The sequence below is a fragment of the Phocoena phocoena genome, chromosome 8 (assembly GCF_963924675.1).
Source record: "Phocoena phocoena chromosome 8, mPhoPho1.1, whole genome shotgun sequence".
Taxonomy (NCBI): Eukaryota; Metazoa; Chordata; class Mammalia; order Artiodactyla; family Phocoenidae; genus Phocoena; species Phocoena phocoena.
Window position 1 is genome coordinate 62,996,163 of NC_089226.1, and position 23,797 is coordinate 63,019,959.

At 58.5% G+C, this 23,797-nt stretch overlaps 1 protein-coding gene across 1 annotated transcript; it reads left to right on the plus strand.

The window, feature by feature from the left end:
* The first annotated feature begins 746 nt into the window (after nucleotides 1-746).
* On the plus strand, nucleotides 747-20,498 carry TUB (TUB bipartite transcription factor). Its single transcript, XM_065882076.1, has 12 exons — nucleotides 747-784; nucleotides 9,770-9,821; nucleotides 10,292-10,454; nucleotides 13,328-13,471; nucleotides 14,653-14,820; nucleotides 15,742-15,863; nucleotides 16,305-16,502; nucleotides 16,778-16,890; nucleotides 17,771-17,885; nucleotides 19,387-19,485; nucleotides 19,709-19,880; nucleotides 20,365-20,498. Exons 1-12 carry the CDS (start codon nucleotides 747-749, stop codon nucleotides 20,496-20,498), a joined length of 1,518 nt encoding a protein of 505 aa, XP_065738148.1.
* Nucleotides 20,499-23,797: the final 3,299 nt, after the last annotated feature.

Genomic DNA, 23,797 nt, shown 5'->3' on the forward strand with positions numbered 1-23,797 from the left:
TCAGCCTCCATGCTTCGGACCTGAACGTTCCCCAGGACCTCTTTCGGTCCTTTTTGGCATCATTCCCTTCCTATACAACTGGATCCCACTCCCTACTTCTCCCCTCCCCCTCCATTTGAGCATAGGTTTCCCATCCCTTAGTGGAGATAGGTAGGCCAGGTAGGCAGGTGTTAGAATTATCCCCGTTTCACAGAAGGAGAAACTGAGGCTTGAGGTCGGAGACCCGCCCAGTGACAGCGCCTGTTCACCCAAAGTGGGCTCAGGCGCGGTCACGTGTGCGGAGCCTGGGGACCCGGGCTTTCGGTGAGGGGGATGGGGTAGTTTGGGACGCCGGAGCCGGTCTGGGGGTGGGGTCTCCGCCGGGGGCGGGGCGAGGGAGGAGGGGGCGGGCCGCCGCTGCCACCAAGCAGAGCTCGGGCGCTGGGCGCGGAACCCAGCCCCTCTGGCGGCGCCCGGCGGTGCGGACGGCCTCTCCCGCCTCCACGCGCGCGCACGCCCGCCCGCCCGCCCGCGGCGGCGGCGGCGGCCCCGTGCACTCCGGCGCTTCGCCCATCGCGCCGCGCAGGCAGTCGCTCGCCGAGCCCGCGGCCGGGGCCCTGGCGTGTAGCGCGGGCCTCGGCGGGGCCCAGCGCTCCGGCCCGGGAGGATGCGGCCCTGGGCGGCCCGGGAGCTGAGCAGGGCCCCCGCGCCGGCCCCCGCGGGCCCCGGCCTCCGGAGCCGCAGCTGCCGCCCCGCCCCCGAGAGACATGACTTCCAAGCCGCATTCCGACTGGATTCCCTACAGGTACGCGGGCGCCGGCCCCCACCTTCTCTTCGACTCGGGGGCTCGGGCCTGGCCCACCACCCTCCAACGCTGAGGGCTTGGGGCAGGGTCAAGGGTGCCGGGCCAAGGTGCCCACCCCCCCGAACTCGGAGCGCAGGGCTGGCTGGGGACACTGGACTGGGGCGCAGGGCAGCTGTACCGTCTTCATCTGGCCCAGCCCCGGGGGCGCGGGTTGGAGGCTCTGGGCCTTCCTGCCCCAACTTTGGGGGCCCCAGTGGACTGAACTAGCGTGCTCCGCTCCCCCACTTATCCGCCGGGGTTGCTGGAAGAGGCCAGTGCTCTGGGCCTGTGTGGGCCTTGGGGCAGTCAGTGCCATGTGGCCGCCTGGGGAGGGAGTGAACGGTGCTGAGCCCCCTCCTAGGCCTAGCACACCGGTCTTACGCCAGTATAGCGGCGTACACACACCCATACATCTGCAGGCATGCATCCACAGGACCAAAGACTCTCATGCTGGTCGGTTCACACACTCAGGGCATGAATTCCTGGAGACAGTCATTCTGAACCTAAAGCACAGACTGCTTTTATATACAAGCACCATGTATTGCTACACACACACACACACACACACACACACAGATACAGATTCTCGGGCTCACACAGGTGTACACCTGCCTATCCGTGCACACACACATCCTGTATTTGGGGAATACCTGCCTCCCACTACCCACACACAAGACTACTCATATCTTTCAGAGAGTCAGAAATCCACTTGCTAACTGGTTTACACCTGGACACACACCAACTCACAATATATGAGAACTGCCTTCACGTGCACAGAGCACCTAGGAACCCAGGCACACTCAGGGAAGCATGGCCACCCTGTGTTCCCTGATGCTGTGGTCTGCCCCAAGGACAGCTGGGCTTTCCTGCCTGTGTGGAGGTCGGGGTGGGGGAGGGGGTCCCTGGGGCTTGCACAGGTGCAGGCCTTTCTACATCCACTCTACTCCATTCTCTTCATTACCACTGGAAAAGAGCTCATTGCCATGGCAGCACCAGATCCTTGGCCACCCATTGGCTCCTTGGTTGCCATGGGCTACGGGGCTATCTCCAGGCCTCCCCTGAGAGGCATGTGTGTAAAAGGGGTGCCCACTGCTAAGGTCCACTATGTTCTTGCTGGCCCAGGTGCACATGCTTGTGGCTGGTAGGCACAGCCTCTCCAGACCTGCCTTGTATCACAGCCTACTCTCAAAGGGAACTGATTCCAGTCACTGATAGAAAGTAATTCTGACAGAGCTCTTCTATGAGTCTGTCCAGACAGCATCCAAAATGGAAACCAGCTGAAACTGCCTGAGGCTTGTTAAGAGCAGATCCTTCTACAAACAAGCACCTGTCACTGGCCTGGGGATTCAGAGTCTCTCTTGAGAACTGTTGTTGTCTCTAATCTCAGCACCTTTGGGGGCTTCAGGGCTTCCCAAGTTAGAATTTGTGGGTGCCCCTCCCACCAACACACACACATGTGTGCACACACACGGGTCAACCCAGGGTTTCCGGTAGACGTATACAGTCACACCTCAGAGTCTCGCATAGACCAGGAGATTCTCCCATCAGGGGACCGGGGCTGTGCTGACTTAGGAGGGCTGTCACCCTGCACAGGGCATCCCGGCTGGGGGCACAAGTCGTTTCCGGAGCATCCTGGCCTTCTTGACAACATGTGGGCTAAGGACCTTCTAGAAGACAGTGCCGCCACAAAGAGTATCATTAACCTTTTCTAATCACCCAGCAGAGGTACCTGGACAGTGCCTGTGGGCTCAGAGGCCTCTAGTGCTGGGGAAGTACCTGAACGGGGGTGCTGATGGCAGGGTGGCGGCCACAGACTAACTCAGGAGGCAGGGAGGACAGGGGCAGCACATGGGGCTGGGATATGACGGCGTGTTTAGATTATGGCAAGCTGGGGGCCAGGCCAGATCGTGGTTCAAGGAAGCCTCTCCCAGGAGCCAAGGACCAAAGCGACTTGTAGAGTGAGTACACAGGTCTTAGAGAAAATCTGCCTCAAACTGGGGAGGCTTAAGCCTGCCTCTGGGAAAGAGGGCCCTAGGGAGGTCGGGTCGTCTCTGGAAAAGGGCTCTGTCCTCCGGCGGCGAGTGCCCAGGCACTGGCATCCTGCAGAAAGTGAATTGGCACTTGCCCCAGCCTAGGCCCAGCAATGCCATCCCCTCATTCCTTTCTTGAGCCCACACACTCCAGCTGGAGCGCAGAATCCTGCCGCCCCGAAGCCCAGCCCCAGGGAGCAGCTTGGCACCCTTGTGGCCCTGCCCTGGGCACTCTCCCAGTGCTCTGCCACCCTGCCTTCTTGCTCTGTGGCAGGGAGGGTGGGTGTCTAGCTGGGGGCGGGCTGTAGTCAGAAGTTGCCAGACTCTCTCCTGCCTTGCTGGGGTCTTTCTGAGCCTGTACTGTGCCTGGGAAAGCACTGGACTTGGGTGTAGACTTCCAGAATGGGGAGATCTGGCTGAGAGGAGATGCAAATGGCCTTTTGCACTAGCAGGGCTGCTGATTGCAGTCAAAGCCACATGCCTGCCTGATTACAGAGAAAAGTGGGACGGAAGGCGGCAAGGCAGTGCACTTGCAGATGAGGGGGATGGGTACGTGTGCACGTGTTTTCATGTGGGGTTTCCCTCATGTCAGACCGGAATGTGTCATTTGGCTTGGGGACCACAGGTCGGTCGATATCTCGTTAGCTCTGCTGGTGAGGGCTCTGTTCTCTCTGTGGTGGTTGCACCTGCGTCCCCTGGGCCCGGCTCCTTTTCTTTGAAGCAGTGACAGCTGGTGATAATCTTAAGGGTAATTGTGACTCAGTTATAACGATCACAGATTAATCTCACGTTCTGACTCAGAGGCGAGCCATTTAGTTGATAAAGTGTAGCAGTTGGAATAGCTTTTTGCCTTTTTTTCTATTATTACTGCTACTGATTTCTATTTCTGCCATCTGTCTTCACCTGTGTTCTTGAGGAGCATTAACTGTCCCTGGTTCATGATTTTACAACTTTTTATGGGTTGTAGGTGGAGCGCTGAGAGTCAGGAAAGCCTGCTGCCCACAGGTGTATTGGAGCGTGGGAGTGATGGCCAGCCCTGTCCTCAGTGCTCTGTCTGCACGGTCCTGCGGCCGTTGCCTGCTGTCTCCCTCACCGGGCCGTGAACTCCTGGAGACCAGGAACTGCATCTGGAGAGCAGCCTGTTTGCCTGGCATGACCCAGCATGGATGTGATGCCCACTACTTTGAAACAAAGTGGCATCCCCAGGTGGATTTTAGGACTTCCTGGCTTTCCTGGTGCCACACCTGTGTTCTCAGCACACCTAAGGGCTGCAGTACTCTCCCCTCACAATGGGGCTTTCTGAGTGCTGCCGGAAAAGCACAGCTCTACGTCAGAGAATGAGAACCTCAGGCAGGAGTGGCCCTCACAGGCTGTCCGGTCCTCTGTGTGAATGCTCCCTGTGTAGCATCCGTGCGAACAGCCTCCATTCAGGTGGACGAGAACGTTAGAAAATCCTCCCTTGCGGTGGTGAGCCTAAGCCCGTCTCTGGGTTTCCCCTCCACTTGGTCCTCGTTAAGATCCTCCTGGATCCCCCTCCTCTCACTCCGCTTACCGGGGAATGGAATGACTACTCATTAAACAAGACTCTGACTCTCAGTTCTCCCTCTGGGCGGAGCCTCAGAGGTGCCCAGACTCTGGCCCACTGCTTCACTTCTGGCAACGGGAAGGAAGAGCAGAATCTCCGCTCCCAGTTCCGCAGGGAGTCTGTCTCCTCTCCCACCCTGAGCGTCTTTGGGAAGTCTTCTTGCTGCTGCCTGGGGTGGAAGGAGGACGCACAAGGTTGGCAGATGATTCAGGGAGCAGGGATGCTGTGATGCCCTCAGATTGGTCTCTGCCCTCCTCCAGCGCGGCTCCTGGAGCCGCAGGCGGGGGCCTGGGTGTGGCCTGTCCAGCTGTCCAGCGCCGAGCGGAGTGAGGCTTTTCCTCCCTCTCTCTGGACCCCTGCTCCTGTCGCTGTCCTCCAGGCCTCGGTACCCCCGTGGGATGGCTTTGAGACGGATCAGTCACCTCAAGGCCTCTAAACAAAACCGCAGAGTCTTTCACCAGGCTGCTTGTCAAGCCCTGTCTCCTCCATTCTGCCTGCGTGGGAAGACCTGGGTTTGGGGGCCCACCTGTAAGACTTGACCACTTCCTGTTAGGTTTCCAGGGTCTTCTGAATTCATACTCTCTTAGTGAACAGTTAGTGTGTCTTCTACTTTGTGTCACCTGTAAGTCTGCTGAGGGCTGCCTTGCGTCAGGTCATCGATGAACTCGCTAACCAAGAGAAGCCCGATGCTAGAAAGCTCCTTTGATGACGGCATGACGCACTGTTGCCAGAACCTTTGTCCGTCTGACTGGCCTGGCACACCGCTTACGTGGCTTTGTCTCCCCCGCGTGGTATCGCTGCCGGTCCCTGCAGCTCCACGCGGAAGCCTGGCTGTACTGTCCTCCTGTCTTTTCTGATAGGTCCGTGGACGTGTGCCCTGACTTGCACACTTGCCCTGACCCTAACGGTCACGTCCCTTCTAGCTGTTCAGTCGACCCCTTCCACACGGTCTTACCTGGGGCCACACGGATCTGCACAGTATAATGTCTTCCCCCATCTGAACAGAAGGCTGTGCTTGCGTGCTTCCAGCCTTAGGGCAGTTCCTCGGTTTCTTTTTTGTTCTTTAGAGATCCCCAGCTCTGGCTCCTGGTCTCTGTTTGCATGGCTGAGCATTAGAATCACCTAAGTCACTTGCTTTAAAAAAGGAAGTGTGAGGTGGAGGATTCATTGTGGGGCATCTTCCCCAGCAGGTCTGAATTATCAGGTGAGGCTGAGTCCCCCCAGCAGTTTGGATTCACCTGGTAAGTTTGGGAGCCAGTGGCTGGAATGGAGACGCCTCATCTTGTGAGGCTGGAACTCTTGCGAGCAGCGTGGTCCTCTCCCTTCTGGAGCTGCCCCACCGTGTGTCTTTCCCGCGACGTTCCAGTTAGCCACTCGGCAGCAGAAGCCACAGATCTAGACATGCTGGGTGGGCGGGTGGGGTCTGGCATGCGCCACAGAGTTTGCAGCCAGGCACGTTGGGTGGTCTTTCCTCCCCTGACAGCCCACTTCCCTGATTGCTTGAATCCAGCAGGGGCAGGTTCCACTGTGACTGAGGGGAAGGAAGGAGGGCAGAGGGCGGGGAGTGGGCACGGAGAGTGGGTCTGCCCTGAGGTTGGCCTGGCCGCCCGGCCTCTGGTCAGCTCTGGTGGATGAGCTGCAGCATGGAGGTGGGGTCTAAGAGAGGGGGCACCCGCTCCCTAACTGTGTTGGCCAAGTCTGGCTGTTCCAGCCGTGGGGGAAATGTCCCTGCCTCTTTTGTTGTCACACACGGTTCACTCTTCAGATACCTGTCTGGCGCCTCAGAAGAAGCAAGGGGATGTGGAGGGGCTGTCTCCTGGGAGGTGAGGGGGCCACTTGGTTGGCCTTGGGCAGAGCAAATGGACGGGTGGACACAGCAGACCAGGTTTCTCTGGCCTTCATGAGCCAGTGACCGGTGTCTCCCTGGGCCTCCCTGGTCCGCCCTTCAGCAAGAGGTGACCGTCGTGAAGGAGCCGCCAGGGTCAGCTGGAAGACCCATCCATCAGTGCCCTGTCTCCTGTCTGAGTCTCCTGGCGGGGCTGCAGCTGGCAGCCTGGGCTTGGCAGTGGTTCCATTATAGGAGCCCGAGTCATTAAAAAGCCATTACTGTCTGCTCTCAGGGTTATCTTTTAGTGCTGTCTAGAACAGTGCCGTCAGAAAGAGGCAGGCCTGGGTGTGTCCTAAGGAAGGAAGATGCCTAGGAGAGATTCCGTCACAGGAGATGGGAAGGCAGGGACATCTGGTGGACGGGGAGGGGAGGGGGCCTGGGCCTGCTGCGGAGGAGAGAGGAGCTTCCGTTCTGCTGTCCCTGGAGACGCCGTCATTATTGTCATTGTTCAGCTGTGTGCAGGGGAGTCTTTGTCATTCACCAGGGACAGATGTTGTGTGCTCCGGATACATTGTTGTCAGGCAGAAACACCACCCGGTACAGGCTTGCCTATGCTGGGTGATGTGGTCCACCTGGTGCCTTTGCGGCTCTCCTGGAAACGCCGTGCTGTACCAGGAGCCTGCTGTCCTGCACGTGGCGCTGCCCACTCTCGGAGCCTCCTCATTCGGCTGGATTGTCGGCCCTCCTGGATGGGTCTTGCTCAGCCAGGCGTGTCCTTATTCACCGAGCACGTGTTGCTTCTCCCAGCCTTGCGTCGTCCACTCCTGCAGCGTGCCTGGTGGTGAGGGAAGAGGTGGGCGGCTCTCCAGGCACTTCTGGGGTGTCTTGAGTCTTTGGAATCTCTTCAGAAGCCTCACCCTTGTGTTCATCCATCTTTCTTTGAAGGCCAGTGACTAAGTCCATTCTACCTATAATCGTACCTGCTGACCAGTGTTACTAAAGCCTAAGGCTCTTTGTCATTCTCCGCCATCAGGGAACGGGGTGGGGACAGAGGACGAGGAAGTGATGCTTTCGTGGAACTGCATGGAAACTCCATGGCAGTGGGACAGTGGCCTGTGGCAGGAAGACGTCCTCCCCTCATGGATGAGTCGAGCAGCCACTGTGACCAGCAGTTTGGAGGTGGCACTGCTAACGCGAGCTTACCTCTCAGCGGGATGTCGCCCCTTCCTATTAGGGGTCAGCGCCATGGAAATAATCGTCTGTGTCCTGCTCAGCCAGGCCCAGGGCTAGGAACGACCCAGGTGACTGCCCCCGGGCCTGTCCTGTGAGAGTGCCGTGGCTCGCGTCGGCCCCGTGAGCCAGGGAATGGCCTCTCCTGCTGGCAGGAAGGGGAGGAGCCAGCACTGCCTTGTGGAGGTGACATGGGCTCCTGTGACCCAACCACCAGGACATGCCTGAGATGGCAGGCCGCCCCGTGGGGGCCAGGCGCAGAGCTTGGCAAGCAGGGCGCAGTTTTGCTCCTCTCGGCCAGGTGGCACACAGAGCCAGACTGTAGTTGTCACCCATATCCTGGAAGCCACAGACCACAGTGGACAGCGGTGTTGCACACTCACCCTTTGAAGACGTTTCGCCCTTGCATTCTCCAGTCAGGCCATGGACTGGAGGTGGAGAGGCAGGAGGAGGAGTTGTAGCCTCTCGGACCTGACAGGGCTCCCAGGCATCCTGCTCACCCTGGTGCTCCCCCTCCAGCCTGGGGTGCGGTCTTCTGTGATGGGATACTCACCACCCCAGCCAGCTGGGAGTTTTCAGAGCTATTCCTGTCCTCTGGGCCTGGCGTCGCCCTCAGGGAGGCCATGTGCAGCTGTGTGCTCTTAGGCAGGTGGCCTCCTTTAGGTAGACTCAGGCCTTGAGCAGAAGCGTGTCTGTTGAGTAGTGTGTTCTCCTGTGCTCTGGCAGCTGGGGGTTTGGTGAATGGGGCTGTTCTGTGCAGGGCCCCAGATCACAGCTGGGGCTCCTCTGGCGCGAAGAGCAGCCCACGGGCATCAGGAAAGTCCTTCCCCGATGGCAAGTAGGTAGGACAGCTGCTAGTTCAAAATATGCCGTCTTCACGGGTTGTGGCCAGGGAGGTGAAGACTGCACCCAGGGAGGTGGGTGGTGGGCTGTCTGCAATCCATGGACTTGCTGCCACCCTTTGGCTGGCTTCCGCAGCACAAGTAGTTCGCCTGAGCTGAGACGACGTTTCAGGTCGATTGTTCCAGGTGGAAAGGGCTACTGCTGTCAGAAGTAGGTGGAAATGCTTCACCTTGTCTTCAGGTGATGTGACCTCATCTTTCCCCCTTACGTGTGTACTGTACTTAGCTACACACAAGCACACCCGCCTCTTAAACGGGTGTCTGCATGCATTTATGTTCAGGTGTGTGCTTCCACATGTAGATGCCCTCACACATTTGCACATCTCCCAGTGCACACGCATGAGATATTCCTGCAGCCTCACACACAAACCCGACACACTTGGACATACCTGTGCAGGCATCCACACAAGGTCTGATTCAGGGGCAGGCTCTGGAATAACTGGGCCAGGGCAGCCTGCAGTTCCCAGAGCTCAGATCCTCAGGCTCCAACCCCACCCCGTGCAGCTGTCCTGACCTTGGCTTTATAGGTTTGGGCCTAGGTCTCATGCATGTGTCTTAGACTAGGAACAAAGTTAAGTGGTTGGGGATCCCTACTTGTGCTCTGCCTCACTTGGCAGCAGAGCTGGTCTGTGCGAGATGCTGCTGCCCGTCCCAACACCGTAGGTAGGGACTCAAGGATTTGATGCCCTGCAGCCGCCCACTCTGTGTCTGTGGCCAGGGAAAGGGCCTGGTGGCCGGTTGATGGGCTGTGTCTGCCCTGCGCACATCTGCACCCAGCCCTAGCCATTTCCCGAGGGACTGGTTGGTGTCATAGTTTCACTCTCCCAAATGAAGGGACCTTCAGTCCTCTTTAAGTGGGGCGGTGGGGGGGGTGGGCAGTGTCAGCATTTCCACTTTACCACCTGGAGAGCCAGGAGTTCGCCTTAAACGGGTGGGGAGAGAGTCTGCTTCAGAAGACCCAACCTCCACCAGAAAGGATGGAAAGATGGAGCTGGAGGGACAGGCCCTTGGGTCTGAAGCCCATCCTTGGGCCTGGCTTGTGCCTGATTCCTCTGGATCTCAGTCAGGCCTGGCCCTTCTCATGGCCCCAAGGGGAACATCTCCTCTGTATTTACTGGGGCAGGGCGGACTGGGAAGTCCTTGGGGAGCAGGCATCCCAGCAGGAGAGAAGTCCCCAAAGTGGCAGGAAGATGGCTCATGGCTTCATGTCTCAAGCTGGTTCCCAGATAGTAGCTTCACCCTTCCTTCCCCTCCCATGCCCAGCAGCCATGACGGGAGGGGTTTAAAGAGACCAGACGTGGCTGGGGGTGGCCTCTGGGCTGTCCTGGCTCCTTGCGGGCAGGCCCTGAATACTCGTCTCTCCGTCCGCAGTGTCTTAGATGATGAGGGCAGCAACCTGCGGCAGCAGAAGCTCGATCGGCAGGTGAGTGAGGCTGGAGCCGGGCGGAAGGGTGGTCAGCGCTGGCTATCCCGGCCAGAGTCTGGGCGGGGGGGAGGGCTGTCCTCCTTCCTGGGGTGATCCTGCCTGGTGGGGAGAGGGGCCCCTCCCAGGAGAAGAGAGGCGAGCTCTCTCCTTTACCAGCTCGGCATTAGCACTGCCCCGGCATCTGGGGCTTCTGCCGGCGGGCAGCTTGGGTGACCGCAGTTGGACATCTGTGCCGTTATCCTGCCAGGGCAGCTGCCTGGGCTGACACTTGCCAGCTTCCACTGGACCCCACGTCTTGGGGCACCAAGGACATGAGGCCAGGGTGGGCTGTGGACCGCACTGTGACCTCTGGAACCGGGCCGAGCGAGCAGGTCCTCTCCGGTCCCAGGCTGGGTACCTTCCCTTGGGCGAGGCGGTCGGCCCTCTCAGGGCCCGCCAACCCCTGTGCTTGTCCGCTGCCTCCGTAGCGGGCCCTGCTGGAGCAGAAGCAGAAGAAGAAGCGCCAGGAGCCCCTGATGGTGCAGGCCAACGCCGACGGGCGGCCCCGGAGCCGGCGGGCCCGGCAGTCGGAGGAGCAGGCCCCCCTGGTGGAGTCCTACCTCAGCAGCAGTGGCAGTGCCAGCTACCAAGGTAAACCCCACCCTTGGGACAGCCTGGGGAGGCCCCTGCGCTGCAGCTTTAGACCCCAGCACTGCTTTGGGGAGCCCGTCCGGGACTTCCTGCTGCCCTGAGTAGGCGGGGGGCTCATCCTGTCAGGGGTGCCCAGGCCGAGTATGGCTCCCGGCCCAGGTGGGCAGCTGAGTGGGGCAGGCGGAGGGAGGCTGGGGCCTGGAGCCTTGGGCTCCTGAGTCCGGTGCCTGGGCCAGAAGGTACAGCTTTATGGACCCTGGAGTTCAAAAGTCCAGGTTTCTGATCTGAAACATTTCCCTGAGAGCAGGAGGCAGCTCCCAGGAGCAGAACAGTCTGCTACCCGCCAGCATGCTGCCTCCTGAGAGGAATCCATCTCAGCTTCCTGCCTGCCCCGTGCCTCTTACGACAGACACCTGTTGCCTCCCCGCCCTGGCCTCCCCACACCCTCAGTGTCCTGGCTTCTGGCCTGCCGGTGCCGGCACGGAGCCGTGCTAGCCAGCAGCCTGCACCTCCCATCTGTGTTTGTACACTCTGGTTCTCGGCAGGGGACTCTCGGCGGCTCATCCTGGGCCCGGGGACCGGGTGGCTCCATTGCATCCCAGTGCCCGGCACCCTCCTTCCTGCTCAGGACCCTGGGCTGAACGGAGGGTTGGTCTCTCTGAGCCTGAAAGGAGGACTCAGACTCAGTCCCCGCTGTCCCCTGCTGGTGCCGGCAACCACGGGGGGCTTCTCCATCAGCCAGTGACTCTGAGAAGGTTGCAGGCATCTGGCTTTTGCAGCTGGAGGGAGCCATGGTGTTCCCCTCCTTCTGCGGCTTCCTCAGGGCGTGCTGCCTCCAGCCCCTTCAGTCTGCTGGTCGTTGCCTTGCCTCGGGGCCCCTTCACAGCAACGCCCCTGCATGCTTCAGTTCAGCTCGGGCCACAGCTGGCATGTCTGTGCTCCACCTGAGAGGCCCTTCAGGGGAGGGTCAGTCTCTGGGAGGCAGTCCCAGCTCTGCTCCACATGGAACTGGCCTCCGGCCCCACCCTAACCTGGCAGGCTTCTCCGCGTGCTTCGTCTGTGGGTGCCGCCGCAAGGGTGGCGGAAGTGCCTTGCAGAGAAGGCCCTCGCCGTTCTGCATCCAGTGGAGCCTGGCACCTGGCCATCCGAGGCTGCCCGTGGGAGGGGAGCCTGCTCCTGGGACCTCGGGCCCTGCCAGTTGGCGCCAGGGCCAACGTCTAGAGGCTTTGAGAGAGTCTGGCAGGTCACAGCTGTGCGGTCACTTTGGCAGGTGTTTCTTGAGCACCGACTGTGTGCGGGGTAGGGCCAGCCCCGCAGAAAGACTGCAGCCCCTCTGAGACAGAGCGAACGGCCCAAGTCAGAAGGCAGCTTGCTCACTTGTCATCTGCTCGCTGGTCCCCATAAGCGAGTCACTTACCTTCTCTGGGTCTGTTTCCTGCCCTGTAAAGTGAGGGAAATTGTGTCTCAGGGCTTTGAAAGTTGAAGCAGCCATGGTGTGTTCCAAGAGCCACTCAGCTGAACGCTGTCCCCCGCTGCCACTCCAGACCGGGCTGGGTCTTCTCCACGGACCCGCTTCCCCAGCTCTGAGGAGGCCCCTCACCCAGCTGGCTGACCTGGGATTCCGGTTTCCAGGAGTCCCGCCCGCCCTGCCCCCTGTAGCCTCCGCTGCCTCCTGCTCTACCCTCTGCTGGCTCTTGGTGTTATATACAAGGGGATCATTCTCAGAGGAAGATGAGGGAGTTTGACATAAATCAGAGCGGACAGTTTATCCCAGTAATGAGTTTCTGACCTACTGGCCATGCTCATTCATGTTGTATATTGACCCATTGCTTAAAAGTTTATTGAGGGTCTGTTCGTGTCAGGCTCTGGATTAGAGGCTGGGGATCCAGGGTGAGCACAAACGGATGTGGTCTCTGTTCTCTTATGGACCCTAAGGTCTAGGAGGAGAGAGAGAATGAAGTAGATTGTTATAGGTGTGCTTTGCAGAAAGAAGCCGGCCCCAGTGAGTAAATGGCAGAGAGCCTGCTCCCGGGCTAGCGGCCAGAGAAGGGCTTCCCCGAGGAGATGATGTCTGAGCTGGAATCTGCGGGATGAATGGGAGTTGGTGGGAGCGTGGGCAGGAGCAATGAAGGCGGTTCAGGCGGTGAGACCGCAAGAGCATGGCCCCGTGGCAGGAGGGAGTCCAGGACGTACAAGGCACCAGAAGAGCCTGGTGTGCCTGGGACTTGGGGTGCCCGGGAGCTGAGGAGTGCGCAGTTAGACCAAGGGGAAGGCCAGACTTGCAGAAGGATGTCGGTGGTCATCTTATGAGCACTAGGAAACCACCCAAGGACCCTGAGCAGATTGGGGTTCTGAAGTGTGGAGAGCGTGGAGACACCCAGCAGTGGCCCTTCCGAGACCTCTCTGTTGGCGTGCGGCTCCTGTCCCTTATTGTCCTGCCTCAGGGGCTCATCCCATGAGGCCAGTGCAGCTCCCTGGGGTGCTGGCCCTCACTGTGGTCTCTCCCAGGGGCTGCAGCGTTTCTGTCTTTCACCCACCATTTCGATGGCCCACATTCTCCCAGACGCTCTCCCACCCCGTCCCAGACTGCTCTGCTTCTGGGTTGGCCGTGGTGCGGGCCAGGCTGGGGCCTGCAGGGGCTGGGGTGGTGCCGCCTCCTTCCCGCCTGGCCTGCCTGGCAGAGACGGCGTGTGGAGGCCCTGGCGGGGCTTGGCCAGTGGTGGGGGAACTGGGAAGTGTTGTGCTGGAGCTCTGGCCTCACCTTGCACCCGTCTCTCTCGCTCTCTCTCGCTCTCTCTCGCTCTGTCTCTCGCTCTGTCTCTCGCTCTGTCTCTCGCTCTGTCTCGCTCTGTCTCTCGCTCTCTCCTGAGCAGTTCAGGAGGCCGACTCGCTTGCCAGTGTGCCACTGGGAGCTGCCCGCCCCACAGCGCCAGCCTCAGCCAAGAGAACCAAGGCAGCCGCCGCGGCGGGGGGCCAGGGCGCGGCCTCTGGGAAGGAGAAGAAGGGGAGGCACAAAGGTTGGCTTGCCTTCACTGCTGGCGTCCTCAGGAAGCCCAGCCCCCTCTGTGGGGGTTGGCGGGAGGCTTATCCTCCAGACTTCGGGGTGCGGGACCCGGTGGGAGGCCTTGGCGAGGGCCCTACGTGGCGCTCCGGGCCCCGCTTCCCAGCTGGCTCACAGGCCTCCTCTCGCTCCTGCGGCACCGGGCTGGCCTGTGGGTGTGGGCAGGCCTCGCGGGCTGCCAGGATGTGAAGTCCAGCTCCCCACCAGGGGGGCCTGAGTGCCTCTACCTCCGCCCTGACCAGGACACTCCCTCCGGGGGGCTCACTGTCTCCCGGCAGCCCGTCCCCACCTTGGGCAGTGCTCAGGCATCTCACGGGCTTCCTCGACTCTTCCCTACTCCCAGTTCCACCCTCTGGGCCCCACAGACCAGTCTGTTCCCTCTGCTCCTGCCTCTCCAGAGAAGATCCCTGGAGATCAAGGACAGTTACAGGCGCCCCTGCCCCGAGTCCTGTCTCTGCTGGCTAGACACCCTGTCTCCTCAAGCCTTGTACACGGAGTGGCTTCCAGGCCTCTGGGTCGTGGTTGGACAGTGGTGTGTTGGGGTCCGTGGGCTTGTGGAGCTGACTGCAGCATTCTGGGTAGAGCCTTGCTTCTGGTCCTGAAGCTGTGGCAACTTGGGCAGGAAGGTTGACGGGGGATGGGAGCCCCTCCATTTGGGAAAGCAAGTGTATGCCGACCTGTCTTTTTTGAGGGGCCCTGTGTGTTTTTACAACGTGTGTGAGTCTGCGTGTGTGAGGGAGAGAGATCAGCATTGACGACGTGGAGCTGGCCGCGTCTGTGCCGAGTGGTGGCCTTGCTGTGTCGGATCCAGCCTTGTTCTCCCTCTTGTCCTTTTCACCGTGCAGTTGGTTTTGGAGCTGTCTGCTGTCTGTCTGGGATGTGAGGCATTTCAGTCCTACCCTCGGCCACAGATGTGGGGGAACGGCAGAAGAAACGGAGCCCATGCCCCTTCCTAGCTCACTGATCGTTAAGAGGCTGACAGCTGTCATTCATTTTAAAAAAATCGGTTTTGCCAATGAAGTTTTCAGAGGGTCCCCCCATTCTTCCCTCACCCTCTTCCTGGACATCTGAGAATCCAGGCTCCTCCCCCACCCTCCCCACCCCTGGATGGGACTCAGGAGTGTCCGTGGCCTGCAGGCACCAGCGGGCCAGCAGCACTGGCAGAAGACAGGCCCGAGGCCCGAGGCCCCATGCGGATCCTGACTGTGGGCCGGTCGGACCACGCCCGGGACGAGGGGGAGACAGCCGCCGGTGGGGGCACACGGCCCAGTGGGCAGGACATCCGTGCCACGATGCAGAGGAAGGGTGAGCCCCGTGGGGGTCCAGTGACGACCCCCAAGCCCAGCCCCAGGTTCTCAGATGCACCCTTCTTGGGGAGCGTGACTCTCCTATGTCTGTTCCAGCCCCTCCCGGCCCTGGTGTGGGGCACACTTGGAGAGCAATGAGAAACTTGGGCAGGGAGGGGCCCCTGATAAGGCTGAGTTAAGAGAAGTGTGAACTAAGATAACCCTGTCTCTCCCCATCCGCATCTGCCCCCAGGGAGGCCCAGGTTTGGGGACAGGTTTCCTTTCCCTTTGGTTCCTTTGAAAAAGCTCCTGCTTGCGAAATGTGCCCCCTCTGTCTGCTGAGCTAGGGGGAGCAGGGCCAGGAGGCTGAGAGGCAAGGCAGATCCTCCCAGGAAACCTGCTGCCCACATAGATTCCCGACCATGGGATAGCTTCCTGGAGAGAGGGCTGTCGAGGCACCTTGAGGCTGGAGATGGCATCCCAGGTGTGGAGAAAAACGTAGCCAGGGGGCCCAGGCAGGCTTTGGAGAGGAGTTGGTGGGCCCCAGGCATCAGGCTGAGTAAGGAGTCGGGCCTTTCCCGAGATTTCACGGCCTGTGCTAGCCAAGGCCTCTAGTAGGCCTGAGGCCAGAAGTGGAGGCTCCCAGTGCGGGGTCAGCTCAACTCAGGACTTGCTATACGGAGACAGGGCACCCTGACCGCTAGAGAGGGAGGGTCTGATGGCCGAAGCTGGGAGGGGGGCTGCACCTGGGATAGTGACCAGCCCCAGCTCTCGTACGCACCAGAGAGCAGGGGTCCTTGTGTGCATCTGGTTGTATGTGTGGGAGTGTGTGGATGCACGTGTACATGCAGCTCTGCACGTGTGGGTGACTCAGCCTGGGAACCGGTGACCAGGCGTGCCTGTGTGACCGCTCGTCCCTTCCTGCTCCTCTGTGGCCCAGGCGTCTCCAGCAGCATGAGCTTCGAAGAGGAGGAGGAGGATGAGGACGAGAACAGCTCCAGCTCCTCCCAGCTGAACAGCAACACCCGCCCCAGCTCTGCGACAAGCAGGAAGTCCATCAGGGTGAGTACGGAGCTTCCTGCTCAGCAGAGGGGCAGACGGCAGTGTCACCCAGCCGGGAGGGGAATGAGTGTGAAGTGACGGGGAGCTGGCTTTTCTGGGCCAGGGGCTGGGCCCAGGTGCCTATCAGGAGCTTCTCCGGCCTGGGCTCTTCTGTCCTCCCAGTCTCTTCAGCCAGGCTGGGGGCTGGGGGGAGCTGGAGTTGGACAGGATGGCCCCTGAGAACCTGCCCATTTCCTCCTTCCCCACCCCCAGGGCTGCTGAGGTGAGGGAAGGGCTAGGAAGCTAGCTGCTGGTCCCAGGGCCAGGATAGCTGGGTCCACATCCCAGGGGGCCTGCCCTGTCTCCCACCACTACCACGCTGGGGGCAGCTTTGGATACCAGACCACCAGTTTCAGCTGTTCAGGGTCCCTGGGGCTCAGGCTTCTCCTCTCTCCTCCGTAGGAGGCAGCCTCAGCCCCCAGCCCCCCAGCCCCAGAGCCGTCAGTGGATGTTGAGGTCCAGGATCTTGAGGAGTTCGTCCTGAGGCCGGCCCCACAGGGGATCACCATCAAGTGCCGCATCACACGGGACAAGAAGGGCATGGACCGGGGCATGTACCCCACCTACTTTCTGCACCTGGACCGTGAGGATGGGAAGAAGGTGAGGTTGGCTTGGACACACGGTTTTCACCCTGTGGGCTTGAAGTCCTGGGGGCTGGAATGGGACTGGAAGCCTCAGCTCCAGCACTGACCTGCCAGTTCCCCCAAAGAGACAGAAGCCTCCGTGCCTGGTCAGTGTATATGTGTGTGCACACACATATGTTCAAGAGCTGAAGCAAGGGAGTCACTCGTGCGAGTGCATGTGTGTGAGTGGCACCTGTGATTGTGTGTGGACCGGAGGCCGGGCCTGGAACATGACCCTGCTCCACTCCCAAGGTGTTCCTCCTGGCGGGAAGGAAGAGAAAGAAGAGTAAAACTTCCAATTACCTCATCTCTGTGGACCCAACAGACTTGTCTCGAGGAGGGGACAGCTACGTCGGGAAACTGCGGTAGGAGCACTCCCCCAGGAGGCCGGCAGGGGTGGGGCAGGCAGGGGCAGGCTCTGTAGAGGGCATCTCCTGTCCCCGAGGGAGATCCAGGCCAGGGGTCGATCCTCTCCCAAAGTCATTTCTATCAGATCAACCATAGGCCCGGGTCTGTGCCACCCTAGAGCCGATTTGAAGATGGGCCTCACGTGCCCTACCCTAAGCTGCTCCTAGGCAGAGGGGATGCAGGCCCGCAAAGAGGGTTGGATCAAACCCTAGGGTGTCAGTGATGATGTAGGCCACCGTGGAAGAGCCGCCTTAGCCCCATGGCCAGTGCCAAGGGGCATGGCTGAGAGTGAGCCCTTGAGGGAAGAGAAAGCAACCTTAGGGTGGGGGAAAGGCTCTGAGCTAGGCCTCAGGTGAGGGAAGGGGTGCTGAGGCAGAGTGCCCGGTTTGGGAGCATAAATCAAGCTTAGCAGTCAGGAGCTAAAGCTGGAGATGGGGCTGGACCAAAGCTCACAGGCTGAATGGGACAGAGTAGCAGAACATCTCCACCCTCCACGGGGTGCTGAGTCCCCTCTGCAGTCTTGTCAGATGCCACTCTGGTGGCTCACCTCCCGTGTAGGGAGCCACTCCTGTTCCTCCAGGGAGACGTTCTGTGGAACTCAGATTTCCCTGAACTGAACCGAGATGCTCTTTGATTAAACTCAGAGCAAGTTGAGGCCTTCTGTCCAAGAAGCGCCTCCAGAGATGGGGATTCCGTGAGCAGTGTGCCTGTGCCCCCAGGTCCGCTCCTGGCCCAGCCCAGAATACTTTGCAGGCTCGCCACAGGACAGCCTCTGAACTGCTCCATGCCTTGGGGCACAGGGTGCATGACCCTATACTGATCATGCCTGTCCTTCAGGTCCAACCTCATGGGCACAAAGTTCACCGTTTATGACAATGGAGTCAACCCTCAGAAGGCATCATCTACTTTGGAAAGTGGAACCTTACGTCAGGAGCTGGCTGCTGTATGCTACGTGAGTCATGGGCTCCCGGGTCTCTGGTCTCCAAGTTAGACGTGACACTCAGGACTTGCTGCCTGTCTGTGGCCTATCCCATCTACCTTTACGGGCAGACACGGAGGCGCAGTGAAGTGGCCCCTGCCTGGGACGGGACACAGCTGGCCATCTGCTTGGCGAGTTCTGGGGACTAGGCCTGGCTCTCTGAAGCCCAGCCTGGATGCCTCCCGGCAAGGAGGAGGCAGAAGGCCTGGGTTCCTGTTGGTGCAACCTTCCAGTCCTCCCTCCGGTGTTCAGGTCCGGAATGGACTGTAAGGCCCTTTGCGTTATCATCTCGTTGAATATTCAACCTAAGAGCCCCATCCTATCTTCTTGATTGTATAGATGAGGAAACCTAAGATCAGAGGTTGAGTCACTTGCCAATGTCACACAGCTCACAGATGACCAACCTGGAATGAATATAAACACAAAGGGTTTCTCCATCTCATTTCAGAATGAGGGACTGGTACCATCAGCCTGGGAATGCATAGCTGTTTGGTATGATCCAGTGGTGCCACCTGCTGGTTGGCTTTGGGGAGGCAGTCTGACTCTTTTCAGATACTGAGCCCCAGGTGCTATTGGAGGCCCTGAAGAGATAGTAGTGAACAGAGAGACAAATAGAGACCCTTATGGGATGTGAACCCTTAGTGGGAAGATAAGCTATAAGACAGTCATATAAGCAAAATAAATATGTTCTGATAAGTGGCAAGAAGGAAAAAATAAAGCAGGGAAGAGGCCTATGGATGTCCTTTTAGGAAGGACGGCAGGGAGGGCCCCACCAAGGTAGTGCTCAGGTAAAGGCCAGAAGGAAGTGAGAGCCAGCTGTGCAGGTGTCGGGGAGAACACAGCGAGTGCCAAAATCCTGGATGCCTGGCATGCAGGGGAATAGCAAGGAGGTCAGAGAACGCAGGGGAGTGGGGAAGAGAGGGGGTAATGGGGCCGTATGACGTGAGGCCTTGCAGGTCGAGGGAAGACCGTCAGCTTTTACTCTGAACTGAAGAGGAAAATGATCTGACTGACCAGGACCGCTCACCGCTGTGTGGAGAACAGATGACGGGGAGGAGGGCGGGGGCGGGGGGTGAGGAAACAAGGATTCCAGCTAAAGGCCAGTACTGCGATCTTGGTGAGGGATGGTGGTGGGGAAAAGTGGTTGAATTCAATTTGAAGGAAGAGCCGACAGCATTTGCTGATGGATTAGAAGTGGGGTGTGAGGGAGAGGGGGGAGTCAAGTATGACTCCAAGCAGTTTGAGCAGATGGAAGAACTGAGATGCTCTTAAGTGGAGCGAGGAGGACTTTAAGAGCAGCTCATTTGGGCAGAGTGGAGATTCAGGAGTGCACTTCCAGACATGGTAAGTGTAGAGATGCCTACTAGACATGTGAGTGGTGGAAGCTCAACTTTATTCCCTCCCCCCAGTTTCTCCAGTAGGTAAGTTGAGTCCTCACGGGGCCGGTGTTGAGTTCTCTGTCGCTATTTCCTAGGAAACAAATGTTTTAGGTTTCAAGGGGCCACGGAAGATGAGTGTGGTTGTCCCAGGCATGACCATGGTTCACGAGAGAGTCTGTATCCGGCCCCGCAACGTGAGTCTCTACCCCATCCCACCCGCCTTCCCCATTATCCCAGCGTCTGCATGAGCGTCTAAGGGCAGAACTCCAGCTGGTGTGTATGTGTGGAGGAGACACAGTGTGAGAAGCCCTGGAGGTCTAGGGAAATCTAACGACTCCCACCCCTGGGGCAGATCCCTCTTTGGGGTGGTCATGGTGCCAAGGCCTGGGCCTGGCTCAGCTGAGGCTGCCCTCCCAGGAGCATGAGACGCTGCTATCACGCTGGCAAAATAAGAACACGGAGAGTATCATCGAGCTGCAGAACAAGACACCTGTCTGGAATGACGACACGCAGTCCTACGTACTCAACTTCCACGGGCGCGTCACTCAGGCCTCCGTGAAGAACTTCCAGATCATCCACGGCAATGACCGTGAGTGTTTCTGCCCTGACTTCTTACTGTCCACATGATACCCGGGGCCCTTAGCTCAGGGTTCAGCTCACCTAGCCCTGCCCGTAGAGGTCAGCGTTTAAGGACATGGATTGTACGGCTTAGATTAGATGTAAAGCACTTTCTAACCGTAATGGCTGGGAGGCCCTGGAGAAACCTCCTCTGGAGCCCTGACCCTAGATTCTGTGCAGTCGGTAGAGTCTCAGGCCTGGGAACACCCTTTGAATGGACTTCCTCTCTTCTTCCCTGTCTCCTGGTGTTTGTATGCATCTTTCTCCTCTGCCACCTGTTCCATCTCTCCTGCCACTTCTCCCAACTGGTCTGTGTTTTACCTCCTTTGGGATTCTCTTGGCTTCTCTGCTTCTCGCTCTTTCTTCCTTCTTGCGATTTGGGTGTCTGTCCTTCCCCATCTCCGCCATCCCTGCTCTGCCCTTCTGTCTCTGTCCACACTTGTGCCTGGCTCCAGCGGACTACATTGTGATGCAGTTTGGCCGTGTAGCGGAGGACGTGTTCACCATGGATTACAACTACCCATTGTGTGCGCTGCAGGCCTTTGCCATTGCCCTGTCCAGTTTCGACAGCAAGCTGGCCTGCGAGTAGAGGCCACCTCGAGCCCTCTGGGGTTGCCCAGCCTGGAGCGGAGCTGCCTGCCTGCGGAGACAGCCCTGCCGACCCCCTGTACATAGGCCTCGTGCCAGGTGACCCTTTGGCTCTCGGTGGGCTCCTGGGCCCAGCCATCCAGGAACTGGCTCCTGCGCCTCCACTGCTGAGGCAGAGGAGTGGGGGATCTGAAGGGACCAGCGTGAATTCTTTCTGTGCCCCAAGATCAACGCCCGCCCCCCCCTCCTTGGGTTAGTATCCTGCTGCAGTTACGTTTGCCAAGCTGAGCAGCCTCTTCAGCCGGGGAGGCAGGAAGAGGTGTAGAGGGAGAGGAAGCACAGTGCAGGGCTGCTGGGGCCCGGCCATGCACTCAGCCCAACTGTGAGGGGCACAGTGAGTGTGTGTGTGTTAGTGTAAGTGTTAGGGCACACCTACTTTACAGAGCAGAGGGCTGGGGGGCCGAGCCCGGCCCTTACAACTACACAAAGTCCTCCAGCTTCAGAAGGCCTCAGCTGGGCCTGGGAAGAGTTACGGGCATGGGGAAAGGTGAGTGGCAGGACCTTGCCAGGGTTGCAGGGGCCTGGCTGTGGCTGTGGGAATTGGCTGGTGGCCTAGGGTTTGAGCTTATTTGATTTCTCTGTGTGCACAGAGGCGGCAGGAGGCCAGCCCCCAAGGTCAGATCTCTTATAGAGGATGGGGCCTGCAGGACGCAGGCTCAGCATACAGGCGGCGCGTGGGACAGGGCTGTTCCCCAGGAGCTCCCTGCTGAGCAGTCCCTGCACAAACCCCACGAACCCCAGGACACCAGCCCCAGACTGCACACAGGTAGGCGTGCCTGGAGCTCCTGCCTGTGCTTCAGCTCCCACTGCAGTCAGCCTGGGCTGTGGTTGCTGAGGGATTGTATGTGGCTCTTCTTAGCTGGGAATGGGACAGGGTAAGGAGAGCAGGAAATGTTTCAGAACCACAAAAGATCAGAGGTGGCAGGACCCTGAGAGAGCATCTAGAAAGTAGGACTTGCCCTGGGTCACCTGGCTGGTTAGGGGCAGAGTTCGGAGTTTCAGCTCCCTTGATTTCCTTGTTTCCACCGTCCCCCAAGAAACTGCTCTCTGACCTTCCTAGGGCACAGTCCGCATGCCCGTGCACCTGATTCCAGAGACTTAGAGATGTTCAGTGGGAAACTGGGCAGTTCCCTGCCGAAAGCTGTCTGGATTTTTGCATGTCCGTCTGATAGTGACTGGCCTGGGCCTGGCTCCTCCCCGAGGGCAGGCCTTAGCGAGGCTGCTGCCTATTTTACTACCTAGGTGTGACAGGTGGGTTGTGAGTGTTCAGGGCTGCGCCTGATCTCTCCCTCTACCGCCCTCCTCCTTGGATGGCACCATCTACTCTGAAGACTTGGGAAGTCTTGCACATTTGTCATTTACCCTGACAGAGGCCACTCACCCAGATGGAGATCGGAAATCAGTGGGAAGCAAGCAAGAGTTGTTCCCCACTTCAGAATAGATGTGCTTGGAAAGACTACATAGAAGTTGGCTTTTTAAAAAGTAAACATGTTAGCAAGGCTCTGAGGTGAAGTTCTGACTGCAGTGGGAGTGGTATGCTCTCATTTCCTGGTAATCTGGGTTTTCCTACGTTGAGTGCTTAAAGCAAGGCATTCTTGTTCTAGCAGGGATCTGCCCACACCTGGGGCATATGTCTCTGAGAGAGGCCCCTCCAATGATCCAGGTTTTGTTAACATGGTCTAGTTTCTGGACAGCTCTTGACTTGGGGCCATCTTTAAGGCACTAGAACCTTCTATACCGGAGCTGGTCCACTTGCCAATGAAATACTGTCGCGCCGTCCTCCTGTCCATAGTCCCAGTTTGGCTCTTCCTTTCTTGACTTTGAAAAGAGAGACCTGCTGACATTTAGAATGATGGAAAGTAGATGATCTCTAAAGTCTAGTCAAGCTGTTTCTCTGGGTCAGTGATTTTAAGGTAGAACAGGTTGGTTCTGGATCCTCATGAGAGAGGGGATCCTGGGGCAGAGTGGAAAATTCATCAGAAGCACAATGGAAAACTAGTCCCCTGCTTTTTCCTCTAGTACACAGGGGAGGGGGTTGGTTGAAAGGTGTTTTCGTAGGGTCAGGAATGTGGCCTGAGAGTCCCAGCCTGGGCACGGACAAGGGTAGCTCAGCAACAAAACCCTCTGTCGGGCATTGAGTGACCAGCAGGAGCACTCGAGTCACCTGCTTAGGAGCACTCGAGTCACCTGCTTAAGACCCCAGCCTCGCAAGGAGGTCTGTTCCGAAGACCCAATTCCTGGTGATGCTGGTTCTCCTTGACCACTGGCCTCATAGCCATGGGCCCAAAGACTCAGAAAGCTGCCAGGGCCCCTGGAGGCCACCTGGGCTCAGCCTCTCCCACAGGAAGAGCTCTTGCCCTTCATACCCTCTAACCAGATGGTCCTTGGTTGGGCAGGGAACTCGGTGATGGAATGAGCAGTCCCTAAGGGTGTTGGGTAGCTGGGACCTTAGGCAGCTCCTCTGTAACTGCTCCTAGCTCTAAATCCCTCCTCCTGGGGCCACACCCCCAAACTCTATGCCCTCTGCCCCCAAACAGTTCTACAGAGCAGTGAAGTTCACTTCCTTAACTCTTCCCCAATTCTGGCTTTTCTTTCCTTCTGGCTCCAAGGTGCTCTGTGTCTGTGTGTCTGTGTGTCTCTGTGTGTATTTGGGGCAAAGGGCAATCTGTGAACAACCAATTGAGGTTTCCTATTACAATCATATTTCTCCAGGTGAATAGGAAAGGAATAAGGATGTAGTTATGATCAGCGGTGGATTTTGTTCATTTCGTGCTCTTTGATCGGAAAGTATACTTGGGAAAGTACCAACTCTTTCTCCCAAGGTTCTGATTGGGAAGACACCATCCCAAAAGTTTAGTTCTTCAGTTCCCACTTTGCATTACCTGAAGAAATGGGTGTGTTGCATGTGTGCTTTTGGATGAATTTGAACTTATTCTAGTTGAACGTGCCTTAAAAATCATGACACTAATACAGGACGAGCGTTTAAGGTCCAGACCAGACCCATGCTGAGGACAGGTGTTAAAAGCCAGGGAGTGTGATAATCACAGGCTAGAAGACAACATTTGGGGCCCACCTCCTTCACTGACGAGGGCAACAAAATTGTAGACGCAGACATCGTTCTTTGCTCTGGAAATGGTGGGGCATTTACTTCTAAATAGGCAGTTCTGAATTTAGCAAGCCACAGTGATGACTTCAAACTAAGATGCTTGTGCTTTCCTTACAGTGAGGGGAGAGGCTGGG